The sequence below is a fragment of the Mobula hypostoma genome, chromosome 3 (assembly GCF_963921235.1).
Source record: "Mobula hypostoma chromosome 3, sMobHyp1.1, whole genome shotgun sequence".
NCBI classification, from domain to species: domain Eukaryota; kingdom Metazoa; phylum Chordata; class Chondrichthyes; order Myliobatiformes; family Myliobatidae; genus Mobula; species Mobula hypostoma.
Genome location: NC_086099.1, coordinates 67,237,047 through 67,251,244, shown reverse-complemented (window position 1 = coordinate 67,251,244; position 14,198 = coordinate 67,237,047). Strand labels below are relative to the sequence as shown.

The 14,198-nt window shown below is 40.3% G+C and overlaps 1 protein-coding gene across 4 annotated transcripts in view; it reads right to left on the bottom strand.

Moving 5' to 3' along the window:
* Positions 1-14,198, bottom strand: part of atp8a1 (ATPase phospholipid transporting 8A1) — a 358,923-nt gene that overhangs the window by 119,420 nt on the left and 225,305 nt on the right. For all 4 annotated transcript variants that reach the window (XM_063043220.1, XM_063043222.1, XM_063043221.1 and 1 more), the window contains 2 exons: positions 5,856-6,028; positions 4,241-4,424 (listed from right to left, as the gene is read on the bottom strand). In XM_063043220.1, the coding sequence (XP_062899290.1) occupies positions 4,241-4,424; positions 5,856-6,028 (357 nt within the window). The remainder of the gene's footprint in view (positions 1-4,240; positions 4,425-5,855; positions 6,029-14,198) is intronic.

Genomic DNA, 14,198 nt, shown 5'->3' with positions numbered 1-14,198 from the left:
GTATATCACATAGTAATTGCAATTCTCGGTCTGTTGGGGTAGATTTCTAATCAGAGACAACACAGTGGGATAGCTACAAGACGAAAAGATCAGTAGATCACTAAAGGGAACCAGGCCCAAACGTGGATGAGAGAATAATTACTTCAAAGTTCAAAGTAAATTTATTATTAAAGTACATATGTGTCACTATATACATCCCTGAGATTCATTTTAGATTAGATTAGATTATGAGAACACTCAGTCCTCCTTTATTGTCATTTAGAAATGCATATATGCATTAAGAAATGATTCAATGTTTCTCCAGAGTGATATCACAGAAAACAGGACAAACCAAAGACTAACACTGACAGAACCACATAATTATAACATATAGTTACAACAGTGCAAAGTAATACCATAATTTGATGAAGAACAAACCATGGGCACGGTAAAAAAAAAGTCTCAAAGTCCCTGCGTCGATCGACTCCCGAGTCCCCAATAGTGGTGGCAAAAGGGAGAAACTCCCTGCTATAAACCTCCAGGCACCATCAACTTGCCGATGCCTTGGAAGCAGTCGACCACAACCGACACTGAGTCCGTCCGTCAGAAAACTTCCAGCTTCTGACCAGCCCCCCCGATACAGCCTCCCCAGCGCCATCCTCTGCCGAGTACCTTCGACCTAGCCCCGGCCGCTGAAGCAAGCAAAGCTGAGGATTTCGGGGCCTTCTGCTCCAGAGATTCCAGTTACCACACAGTAGCAGCGGCAGCGAAACGGGCATTTCAGAAGTTTTCCAAATGTTCTTCCGTACTCTCACATCCATCTCCATCAAATCAGAATTGAGCATGGTCCCCTACTTGACAGATAACAGATATTCATCACCGGAAAGGCTGCGCGTGCTGCTGTCGCACCGCCATCTTCTCCTCCTCGTTTTCTTGTGGGCAATCACAGTATGTACAAAAAACACAATAGAATCAATGAAAGACCACACCCAACAGGGCAGACGACAACCAATGTACAAAAAACAAACTGTGCAAATACAAAAAAAAAGCAGTAAGTATGGAGAACGTGAGATGAAGAGTCCTTGAAATTGAGTCCGTAGATTATGGGAACAGTTCCATGATGGAGCAAGTGAAGTCGTGCACTTTGGCTCAAGAACCTGATGGTTAGGGAGTAATAAATGTTCCTGAACCTGGCGATGCAGGTCCTGAGGCTTCTGAACCTTCTTCCTGGTGGCAGTATTGGCGTTTCCATACCAGGCCATGATGCAGTATACTCTCCACCACACACCATAAAAGTTTGTCAAAGTGTTAAGATGACATGGTGAATCTTCACAAACTTTTAAGAAAGCAGAGGCACTGCTGTGCTCTCTTTGTAATGGCACTTACGTGCTGGGCCCAGGACAGATCCTATGAAATGATAACACCAAGAAATTTAAAGTTGCTGACCCTCTTCACTGCTGATTCCTCAAAGGGGACGGGCTCAAGGACCACCATTTTCCTCCTCCTGAATTCAACAATCATCTCCTTGGTCTTGCTGACATTGAGTGAGAGGTCGTTGTTGTGGCACCACTCAAGTCAGATTTTCAATCTCCCTCCTAAATGCTGATTTGTCACCACCCTTGATTTGGCCAAGGGCATGGTATTGTCAGCAAATTTAAATATGGCATTGAAGCCTCACAGTCATAAGAATAAAGTGAGTACAGCAGAGATCTAAACACACATCCTTGCAGAGCACTTGTGCTGAGGAAGATTGTGGAGGAGATGTTGTTGCCAATCTGAATTGTCTGGGGTCTGCAAGTGAGGAAATTGAGGATCTGGTTTCACCAGGAGGTATTGAGGCCAAGGTCTTGAAGCTTATTTATTAGTTTTGAGGGGATGATGGTATTGAATGCCAAGATGTACTCAATGAAGAGTATCTTGATGTACGCATCTTCACTGTCCAAATGTCCCAGGATTGAGTGAAGAGCTAGTGAAGTGGCATTTGCTGTTGCCCAGGGAGGCAAATTGGAGTAGATACAAGTTTCTTCTTAGGCATGAGTTGATATGTTTAACTGCCAACCCCTCAAAGCACTTCATCACAGTGGACGCAAGTGCTACTGGACAGTAGTCATTGAGGTAGGTCACCATGTTCTTCTGCTAGGTATAATTGAAGCCTGCTTGTACATGGGTAGCTTAGACTGCTGAAGTCAGAGGTTAAAGATCGGTGAACACTCCAGCCAGTTGATTAGTATAGGTCTTCACTACTTGGCCAGCTACCCCATCTGGGCCAAATGCTTTCCAAGGGTTCAACCTCCTGAACTAGGCCTCAGACACTAAAATCACAGGGTCTTTTTGGGCTGTGGGAGTTTGTGAACGTGCCTCCATGTTTTGATGGTCAAAGGCAGCATAAAAGACATTGTGCTCATCATGGAGTGAAGCCTTGTGGAAACCTATTTCGCTTGGTTTCACTTTGTAGGAGGTGGTAGCATTCAAACTCTGCTACAGCTGTCCAGCATCTGTCAGTGATTCAAGTTTGGTCTGGAGTTGCCACTTTGCATGTGTGACGGCTTTCCACAGATCGTACCTGAACCTCTTGCATTTAACTTCGTCGCCAGACCTGAACGCCATTGGTCTGGTCCTCAGCAAACTACAGATCTCATGGTTCATCCAGGGTTTTTGGTTAGGAAAGACTGAGTGATTTTGTCTACGACTGATTTTATAAAGTCCATGACAACTGTGGTATATTCTCTGACAAGTCCTTGAACACTGTCCATTACACTAACTCTAAGCAACCTGCAGCTGCTCCTCAGCTTCTTGCAATCATCATTGTTCTTCATTATTCTTAGCTCTGGAGCCTTAGTTGCTTAGCCTCTACCTGTATACAAGTAGGAGGACACACAGTGATGAGACTTCCCGAAATACAGTCTAGGCACAGAACTGTAAGCATTCGCAATTGCAGTGCAAGAGTGGGTGACTGTGTTAAAATCCCTAGTGCTGTAGGTAATGATAATTGGGCAGTGCTAAAATATTGTACTGGAAAACCCAGAAGTGAGCAAATGCAACAGGTATAAACTGGGCAACACACAAAATGTTGGAGGAACTCAGAAGGTCAGGCAGCATCTATGGAAAAGAGTAAATAGTTGACGATTTGGGCCAAGACCCTTCATCAGGACCCTTGTATTTAGGAATAAACTGGTCCCTTTTTCTTTCTCCCTAGGCCTTCCATCCCATGATCCTCTTCTATCCTTTCTGTGAATCAACTTTCCAGCTCTTGGCTCCATCCCTCCCCCTCCTGTTTTCTTCTATTATTTTGGATCTCCCCCTCCCCCTCTCAAATCTCTTACTAGCTCTTCTTTCAGTTAGTCCTGACGAAGGGTCTTGGCCCGAAACATCAACTGTACCTCTTCCTAGAGGTGCTGCCTGGCCTGCTGCGTTCACCAGCAACTTTTATGTGTCTTGCTTGAAATTCCAGCATCTGCAGATTCCCTCATGTTTGCCCTTTTTCTTCTGCTTTGATGGGAACTACGAAGAAGAACAACCGAGGATGGATGATCTTTATAAAAGAGAACAAATTTGATGATAATTTTTCTTGCAGTTTTAAAGAAATTTTGAAAACCCAAGTAGATTCAGTGTAAGGTATTTGAGGTCTCATGGCAATGGATAAACTGCTTTGAAAAGTTTTGCTAAATGGAAGTATAAATAGAAATATTTAGAGTTCTATTTGTTATTTATTTACTCATGGTATTCAGGTATTTCTGGTAAGTACAGCATTTATTGTTTATCTCAAATTGCTCTTGAACCAAGAGGCTTGCCACGAAATGTCACGCTAGAGGTAACAGTCAACTAGATTGGCGTGGGTCAGGTCTTGAGTGTACCTCAGACTAGACAAAGATAAACACAACTTTTCTTCTCAGAGAAATAGTGAACCAAACAACCGAAGAGCTTCTCAGTCACACTCAATGACACCACTCCTTTGTTAGCCTCATTTTATTAATTAGCAGAATTTAACTTTCCCAGTTATCAATATGGGATACATAAATTTATTCATGAGTTCAGGCCCCCCTATTGCAAGCTATTTGAGTTGTCAAAACAGACCTGCATCAGAGTGATCTATTGTATGATTGACAATATTATCAGAACATTTTTGTACCAATGTGCATGATGTAAGAATAGCAGACCATTGGTTTGATAATTCGTAATTGTTACAAATTAGCAATAATCTGTGATGCTCCTGAAGATACGTGTCAAATTGAATCTATGCATTGAATATTACACCAATTACCTGAGCAATAGAATAATCAGAAGAGTTTGCTGCTTGTAAACCCTCGTTTCCACTTATTCCAACACCGACATGGGCCGTTTGAATCATTCCCACATCATTTGCTCCATCACCTATTGCTAATGTTATAACTTTCACCTGTTTCTTCACCATCTCAACTATTTCTGACTTTTGTAGAGGTGAAACTCTAAATAAAATATAACAAGAGAAATGAGATCTTGCAGTTGAATAGACCTACATTTCATTTACACTTACGTACTTGAAAAAAAATTCAATCCTTACCTTCCACCTTCAGATAAACTCATTCTCCACCACCTAAAAAAAAAACCCTCCAATTTCTTCAAGATGTACAGAAAGTCACAGGCAAGATTAAGAAAAGGCAACATCCATTAAACAGCTTTGTGCATTGTGTTACATTTTGCCTTTTTAACCTTTGGGACAATAATAAGATTTACTAAGCAAACTGTTCTTTGCAGAGTAAGTATGATGAAGCAGAGGGTGGAAGAGGTGGTGGTGGAAAAGGGAGGGAGTTCATGGACTGGAAGTCTGAACATCCCCCATGGGAACAGACTATATTCAGCTTTTGCTATCAGGAAGGGGATTCAATCAGATTACCACCAAATGCTGGCATGGACAGTGTAAATAAACAGAACAAGCTTGTTAACTGTAGCTATTCTACACAAGAATGATATAGCATGCTTTTAAATTAACATTACAAATCGCAAAGCTGTAATCCAGTTTGAAATTTCTTTACATTTGTTCCTTGATCATGGATACATATTCCATAAATACTTTCTCTGATGAGGGCAAATTACTTAAACTTAGATGCTTTGAGGAATTATCCTTGCTATGAGCCTGTTTAATTTGTCAAATATGGGCAGATTGCTCCAGTGAAACATGTAACATTGCTTCCTAATTAACTGCTGGAAGTGACAGCAGACAATAGGATGAAAAAAAAAATCACTGTTTGACACTTTTGTGATCTCAATTTTTTAATACTGTTAATGGCGAAATGAAGTGGCTATACTGAAGACAATGCTTTTTATAGGCAGAATTTTGGCTCACTTTAAGGGTCTGGATTCCATAAAACTGGAAAATATTTAAATACGTTTTGCCTTTTTTTTGTCAAATAGCAATAGGTCCACCTAACAAATGTGTGCAGAATGAACAAAGTCCAAAAGTGTCATAGAGGAAAAGTCCATGAACAAGAAGTTTTCCCAACTGTGAGTTCAGCCTAAAGTAAGCAAAGTTTTGTATGAATACATGATTAGAAAATCTGCCCTTAGAAATCAAATTAATTTTTACAAAGAATAAACATACTAGAGTAAAGCTTCTGCCACTTGATGTTATTCTGCAGACCTCATAATCCACATTTGGTTTGTAAAAATACAATCACAATGTCATATATATTGTACCCTCTACTTGTTTGAAATTATTTTCCATTACTATAAACCATCACTTTGAAATGTGAGAGAGACTGTTTTGTTCACAAGACCCACTTTTACTCAGTTTCTTGACAAACCAAGAGCAGTAATCCATTTGTAGTAACTGCACGCTGCGTTACTGTGTTTAAAAATCAAAATAATATTCAAATTAAAACACTCAAAGTCAAGCTTACCGGCAGCAGATGACAGCTTTGCAAGACAGTGCTAGATCCAAAAAGGATTGTCGCACTCCAAATGTCAGGGCATATTTGAGAGTTTTTCCATCAATGATCAATGCAAAGTCATTGTCCTTGCGCAATGCATCACCCAGAGTACTGCAGTGGTGGCTCAGTGTTTCTCTTGTTGTCTGTAAATTAATTGTTTTACTATAAACTGATTTGTATAAAAGCAAAGTGTTTACAATTTTATTAAAAAACATGGGAACCTTAAAAGTCAAAATCCAAAAATGTTCTTTGATTAAATGGATTACAAATTTCAGTTCTTCCAACATGAAACAACAAGCAAGGATAGTAAAAAGCTGATACAGTAAGTGTACATACTTATGAAATTTTTCTCCTGCTGTGATTAAAACAATACATCACTCTACAATTCCATAATCCAAGTAGTAGAGATTGAGTCTGCATTGAAAGCTATAGCACACGATCTGGGACAATGAAACCACAAACTTCTTATCTCTTCTTGCCCTTAAGCTAAGTCAGAAAATATGGAACTCATTATAGAAAAGATGCAGCTCACTTCTGCGATAGATAAGTTAGCGGTATAAAAATGCTACAATAGGCATTTATTCCAGCCTATGAATGCCACCTTTTGTCATCCTCTCCTGCAAACAAGCATACAACCATTCGCAATTCCCATCCATCCCACTAGTCAAGCATGGCATTATGGCTGCATTCAGCATCTTCACAACTTCAATCCTTACTTCCCCCATTGAGTTCTGACAGGATGACTGTCAGGATTCTGACAGGATTGCTGGTCAAACCTCAATTTTCATTTCATCCAGTTTACAGTAACCATTTTGATAATAGCTCCAATCTAATGATGGATCTTTGTTTAGATCCCTAATCAGGACTAGGACTTCAAAAATGTTCTATTTAGATACACAAACACGAGAAAATCTGCAACACACACAAAAATGCTGGTGGAATGCAACAGGCCAGGCAGCATCTATAGGAAGAAGTACAGTCAACGTTTCGGGCCGGGACCCTTCATCAGGACGATGCTGCCTGGCCTGCTGCATTGCACCAGCATTCTGTGTGTTGCTATTTAGATACAATTGGTTTCTGCACCAACTATGCCTTCTCACGTCTTTTCTGATTCCTCCACTGTATTTCCACTGATCCTTCGCATAATCAAGATGACATATCCGTTATATCCCCTGATCTACTCCACTTAATCCTACTCTGTCATCCAGGGATACTGGCTACCCAATTGACATATGGGGATTGACCCAGATCTTACCAGAACTGCTACTTCTTTAAAGGCTGTGTATTTCCCCATTCAATTTCCACCTGGCAGTATTTGACAGCTTTTTATACATAGAGTGATACTTCTTATATCCGCTTACCGAGCACTCATGCTGAGACAAATCAATACTCTTTCAAAAAATGAGAGGATGACAAAAGGTTGCATTCAAAAAACAACTAGCACATGCATGGGCAGAGCTTAGGACGATGACGGCATCTTACAGCGACTCTTTTACTTGCATCTTCGGAAACAGCTCTTATTTCTCTCTTTAACATCTCTTTTTTTCCCTTTTCAAGGTTCTTTCCTCTGTTTTCATGTACGTTTGCGAAGAAAAAGTATTTCAGGATGTATATTGTATACATTTCTCTGACATTAAATGTACCTATTGAAATCAGTTTGTTGTCCTTTTCACACTGGTTGTCTGCCCTGTTGGTGCAGTCTTTCATTGATTTTATTATGGTTACTGGATTTATTGAGTATGCCCGCAAGAAAATTAATCTCAGGGTTGTATATGATGACATACATGTACTTCAATAATAAACTTATTTTGAACTTCGAACTTACATAAAATTCTTCTTTCCCTGAAGTCTGCAGCTTTTTAGTTAGTACTCCAAATCAGCGATTTTGAATGCTAAGGTGAACTAACTTTGTTAGGAGGTGAACTTTGCTCAATAAATCTAATTGCTGTGATTGCAAAATAGAATATAAAGCATGGTCATGCCTGACAGCTTACATTATCAAAGCCAAATCTCCCATTTAACTACATCTTCAAAGGAGAACATTTTACATCAAGAAAAACACAATCATGTTTGTCTCTGGACCTCTTTCAAGATTTTAAGTTATTAGAATCTCTCATTTGACTAGGTATCATAAGGATTGCATAGACAACATAGAGAAGTGGATCTTTGACCCTCTTCCACCAGTCAACACGATCATGGCTGATAATTACCCTCAGCACAATTTGATTCCTTTTGTGCTTAAAAAATTATCAATATCCTTCTTAACATAGTGAATGACTTGGTCTAAATGGTCCTTTGCAGTGGAGAACTCCACAGGTTCATCATGTGAATGAAGGTATTTCTCACCTTTGAACTAAACCTCTTGCCCAGTAACCTGCAGCTATTACGCTTCGATCTCGGTATCCCAGCTGAAACCCCTGCATCCCGAGTGTATGAAAATTTAGACCTGCTCTAACATTCCTGAAGATCAAGGCTGACCTTCCACTTCTGCGGCACTTTCTAGCATTATCCCCACATCTCCAAATTCCCTCGACTGATCAATCTCTGTTCTGTGTGAACACAATGATTAAGTTTCCATAGCCAGACTGATTCTCCACCATCTGAATGAAGAAATTTCCCTCTCACTCAATTTCAGATAGCTAACTTTTATTCTCAAACTGTGGGTCATGGTCCTAGAATTCTCAGTCAAGATCATAATCTCCCCTCATCTAACCTGACAATCACTGTACTTATAATATTCCCTGTCATCTTTCTGAACTGTGAAAATAACAACAAACCAACAGTCCTGGTTTACTCAATCTTTCCTCATCTGGAGTCCAGTCTGGAACAAGATTAGTGAACCTTTGCTGTATTCTTAATATGGCAAGTGTATTTTTCCTTAGGTAAGGAGAACAAAACTGTACACACTACTCCAGGTGCAGAATCGCTAGGGCCCTATACAATCAAGTAAAGCTTTCTTCCAACGCCAACATATCATTGTTTGCAGCACCTGCATGCTGGCCTTTAGTGACGTGTACAAGGACACCGAGGTCCCTTTGACCATTAGAACTCTACAGCATTGTATAAGCCCATCAGCACACAATAATGTGTTGATCTTTTAAACTACTAACCAATTTAACTAAATCTAACATCAATCTAGCAGCTAGCCCAACCCTCCATGTTTCTAATACCCATCTGCCTATCTAAGGGCTTCTTAAACAATGTTAATGTAACTGCCGTTTCCACCACCTCTGGCAGGCATACCACACTTACAACTCTGTGTAAAGAACTTACCTCTAACACCTCCCCCCAAACTTTCCTCCAATCATCTTAAAATTATGTACCCTTGTATTAACCATTTCTACTAGTCAAACATCCAAGGAGCAGATAGTCAAATGTAATATTCCCTGAATTAATCCAAGATGACTCTGCTCAATCTTTATTTTTCTTCAATCTCCACCCCACCAGCACCTGGTTCTGTTATTGCATCTATCTTTATAGATTCTACTAATTTGCTTACCAATAACTTTTGGGTGTCACTTTGCAAAGTTGACTTTGTCTTATCCCACTGATGTTTTCCAAGTGCCCTCCTAGCACATCCTTTACCATAGTATCTAGCAACTTTCCCACTGCAGATGTTATCCAACCAGTCTGTAAATTGTATTTTTCTCTCTTCCTCCATTCTTAAATTCCCAGACATAATTTGCAACGTTCAAATATGTTAGAGCTTTTTCATCAACTGAAAAATTCAGGAAAATGAAAATACAACCATTATTTCCACAGCTACTTTCTTCAGTACCCTGGAATACAAATTATCAGTCTGTGAGGATATATTGGCTTTTGATGGCATTAATTTCTTCAGCATAATTTTCTTATTAACACTAATGTCTTTTACTTCCTCACCTTCATTAGATTCTTGGCTCCCTAACAATACCAGAGAGTTACCTATGTCCCTTCTGCACAAGCAAAACCAACACATTTGTTTAATTGCTATGCTATCATCAATTTCTCCCTTTCCGTCTAGAGTTCAGTAATCTTTTACTTTTTACATATCTGTTGAAGCATTGCTCCCACTGATAGTGGGGTCAGTTAACAGAGGAAAAGATTTATGATAATTTGCAAAAGAACTACAGCACAAATCCTCAATGTAGAGTATTTAAGAATAAATTACACTTCAACAAGAAGAAATATTAACATACCCTTTCCAAGTTAAACACAAGACTCCCAGAAGTGGGAATTAGCTTAAGTTTTGCAGAATAAATATTGTAAGTGGGAAATTCAAAATCTGCAAATTGTGGATTTGAAAGGAACCAGAAAATGTTGGAGAGACAGAGTTAATATTTCAGACAGGACTTTCACTTGACCAAAACAAATCCAAGATTATTGACTAGAAATGTTTCTCTTTTCTCAGATGCAGCTTGATCTGATGACTACTGATGAAATATTCTATATGTTAAGTAAGATCTGCAGGCCTTGGAATAACTCATGGAAAACACTGAAGAATGGAAAAGTAAAGTGAGGCTATATCTCCAAATAAATGCAATTGAAAGCCAGCATATAGAATCTTCGTCATTATGAATTGAAGAAGAGTGTGCCTAGGTGAACACTGCTTGTGTTTAACACATTGATCATGCATGCAAAGAAAGACATCGACCTCCTTGTAGCCTGAGAAGTCAAAGAGAGATTTGATTAAGTTGTTGACAAGGTTTTGACTAAATAGGGAGAAAATGCTTCCATTTGCAGGGGAATTATTAAGCAGAGGACATGATTTATCATAATTGGCAAAAGAACCAGAGGCAACGTAAGGGTTCTTAATGCACAGAGAACTGTAATGGGAATGTACTACTTGAAGGCACAAAGCAGATTCAATGGTAATCAGCAAAACAATACAACAGCAAATGCTGGATACATATTTGAAGCAGATACGTTCACTGTGACAACTTGAATAGCCTTGCCCCCGAGAGCCACCACAGGACTTTTTGCACAACATTCATTCTGCTCCATGGAGAAACAGGGGAAAAAGTAGCCTGCATTGAATTCATAAGGATAATTTCTCAGTGAGTCTTTCCTTTGAAATAAATTATGTACACACAAGAGAATATATTCTACTTGCAGCTTAATGCCTTTGTCCTCTAAATGGAAAGCTGGCTGTTCTTGTTTAGTAAACAAGGAGAAAGCAAAATGATTCTAATTTATATTTTAATATAACATAAGAACCAAAAAAAGAATTAAAACACAAGGCATACACTCCTCTTTCTGGAATAACTTGAACACCCCTAGTTATACCCAGTTCCTGTTCTCTCACCTCTTTTGGCATAAAGTGAGAAGAGGTGGACCAGTGTGGGAGTCAGGAGTCTGAAGTCTGGGGCCTTATCTTGAGAGGCTTCAGCCAGGAGGCACAGGTGAGTAGCAGGTAGGAACAGGTAAGGGTTTTTTTTGAAATCAAGCAGTTAACTAAAATGATACCAGATTACAACTGATTAATAAAGTAAGGATGCAGGACCAGGTAATGCATTGTAGCTGCATGATGCAGGAGCTGGTGGAGCCCAGTGTGGTTCCTGGTGGCCATAACTGCAGCAAGTGTTGGTTGCTCAAGGAACTCAGGCTCACAGTTGATGACCTGGAAGCTGAGTTTCAAACGCTGCAATATGCATCAGGGAGAGGGAAAGTCACTTGGACAATGTCTCAGGAGGCAGTCCCATCCATTAGATTAACTACTTCAAATCTGGTCTGTGGCCAGGGACAAGAGGGTGTGGCTGCAACTGAGGCAGTTAAGGGGATCGGAGAGATAGTGCTGGTGGAGCCTCACTTCACCAGGTTGGAGATTGTTGCTCCCCGCGAGGATGAGAGTGCAGGTTGAAGGAAGGATAAACAAATGAATCAAGGCAATGTGGTTCAAGGAGTCATTCTTGGGGGGGGCACGTGGGGGAGAGAAGTGAAAAGTAGTTGTTGTTGGGTGGGATAGTCAAGGGAATAAACACAATTCTTTGTTGCAAGGATCAAGAGTCCTCAATGCTGTGTTGTCTGCCTGGTGCATGGGTTCGGGACATCTCACATGACCTGGAATTTGGGGTGGGAAGGAAATAATCCAGTTGTCATTGTCCATGTGGGAACTAATGATGTAGGAAGAACTAGGAAAGAGATTCTACTGAGGGAATATGAGCAGCTAGAGACTAAATTTTAATGCAAAACCAAAAATGTAATGATCTCTCGATTGTTACCTGACCTAAGTGCAAATTGGCACAAAGTTAATAAAACCAGAGAGCTAAGTATGGGCTCAAAGATTGGTGTGAGTGAAGTGGGTTTAACTTGGGGGACATCAACACTAACATTGGGTAAGGAAGGGGTTGTTCCGATGGGGGCTCCACCTAAACTATGCTAGGATCAGGGTCCTGGTGAATTGCATAACTAGGACATGCACAGGGCTTTCAACTAAACATTATGGAGGTGAATTCAACAGCTTAAATAAGTATGGATAGAGCAAAAGGGAAGGGGAGTGCTGGAGAGATCACTGAAGACTCGGGAATAAAGAATGAGACAAAAAGTTTAGAAAGGGATAAGAATTTAACAGGCAACATGGTGACAAAATTGAACAGAAGGGTAGTGAATACAGGACAGAAGGTGTTAAATTTTATTGTAGGTAGTATACAAAATAAAATAGATCATCTTCTAGCACAGTAGGAAATAGGCAGGTATGACATTGAGAATTTCAGATCTGAGGTTGAAAGATTACAGTTGGGAGCAGAACATCCAAGGATCCACATCATATCAAAAGGACAGGCAGGTGGGCAGAGGGTATTAGGTGGCATTGTTGGTAAAAAAAAATATAAAATAAAATCTTTAGAGAAAAGTAACATAGGATCAGAATATGTAAGATTCTTGTGGGAAGAGTTAACAAACTGTAAAGGTAAAAAGACCCTGATGGGAGTTGCATACAGACCTCAAAACAGTAGCCAGGATGTGGGGTACAAATTACAATGGGAAATAAAAATGTAATGTAAAAAGGGCAATGTTATAATGGTCATGAGATATTTCTAAAATACATCAGGACGTCCTGACGAAGGGTCTCGGCCCGAAATGTCGACTGTACCGCTTCCTAGAGATGCTGCCTGGCCTGCTGCGTTCACCAGCAACTTTGATGTGTGTTGCTTGAATTTCCAGCATCTGCAGATTTCCTCGTCTTTGCAGTATTATAAACGATTTATAAAGAGTTTTAAAAAAACAGGCAAGAGTGAACACTAGATCGCTGGCAAATGATGCTGGAGAGGCAGTAATGGGGAATAAAGAAATGGCAGTGAGGATTTTGTGTCAGTCTTCACTATGGGAAACACCACAAGCACGCCAGAAATAACAGAACGTCTGTAAGTGTAGTCTTATTACTAAGGCGGTGCTTTGGAAGTACAAAGGTCTGAAGTTAGATAAATCACCCGCACCAGATGAACTACCATCCTACATAGAAAGAGGTGGCTGAGGAGACTGCAGAGGCATTAATGATCTTTCAAGAATCACTAGATTCTGGAATGATTCCAGAGGACTGGAAAATTGTAAATGTCACTCCACTCTTAAGAGGGACAGTGTCAAAGGACAGGAAATTATAGGCCAGTTAGCCTGACTTCAATGGTGGGCAAGATATTAAGAGTCCATTATTTAAGATGAGGTTTTGGGCTATTTGGAGGCACACATGATAAAATGGACCAAAGTCAGCATGGTGTCCTTAAGGGGAAATCTTGCCAATCAAATCTGTTGAAATTCTTTGAGGAAAGAACAGGCAGGATGGACAAAGGAGAGACTACTTGGATTTTCAAAAGGCCTTTGACACAAATCTGCTGAACAAGGTAAGAGCCCATGATATTACAAGGAAGATACAAGCATGTTCAGAAGGTTGGCTGACTGGCAGGAGGCAAAGAGTGGGAGTGGGAATCGGCCTGAAACGTCGACTGCGCCTCTTCCTATAGATGCTGCCTGGCCTGCTGCGTTCACCAGCAACTTTGATGTGTGTTGGTTGAAAGAATTTATTAACCTGCTTTGAATATGTCCAATCACTTGGCCTCCACGGCTATCTGTAGCAATAAGTTCCATAAATTCACCACTCTTCAGCATCTTCCTCCTCAGCTCTGTTCTGAAGGGGCATCCCTCTATTCTAAGGCTGTGCCTTCTGGTCCTAAACTCTCCCACTATTGGAAGCATATTCTCTGTATCCACTCTGGATAGGCCTTTCAATGTTCGGTATGCTTCAATGAATTCCTCCCCCCCCCCCCCATTCTGCTAAATTCCAGTGAGTACAGGCCCAGAGCCATCAAATACTACTTGTATGTTAACCCTTTCATTCCAGGA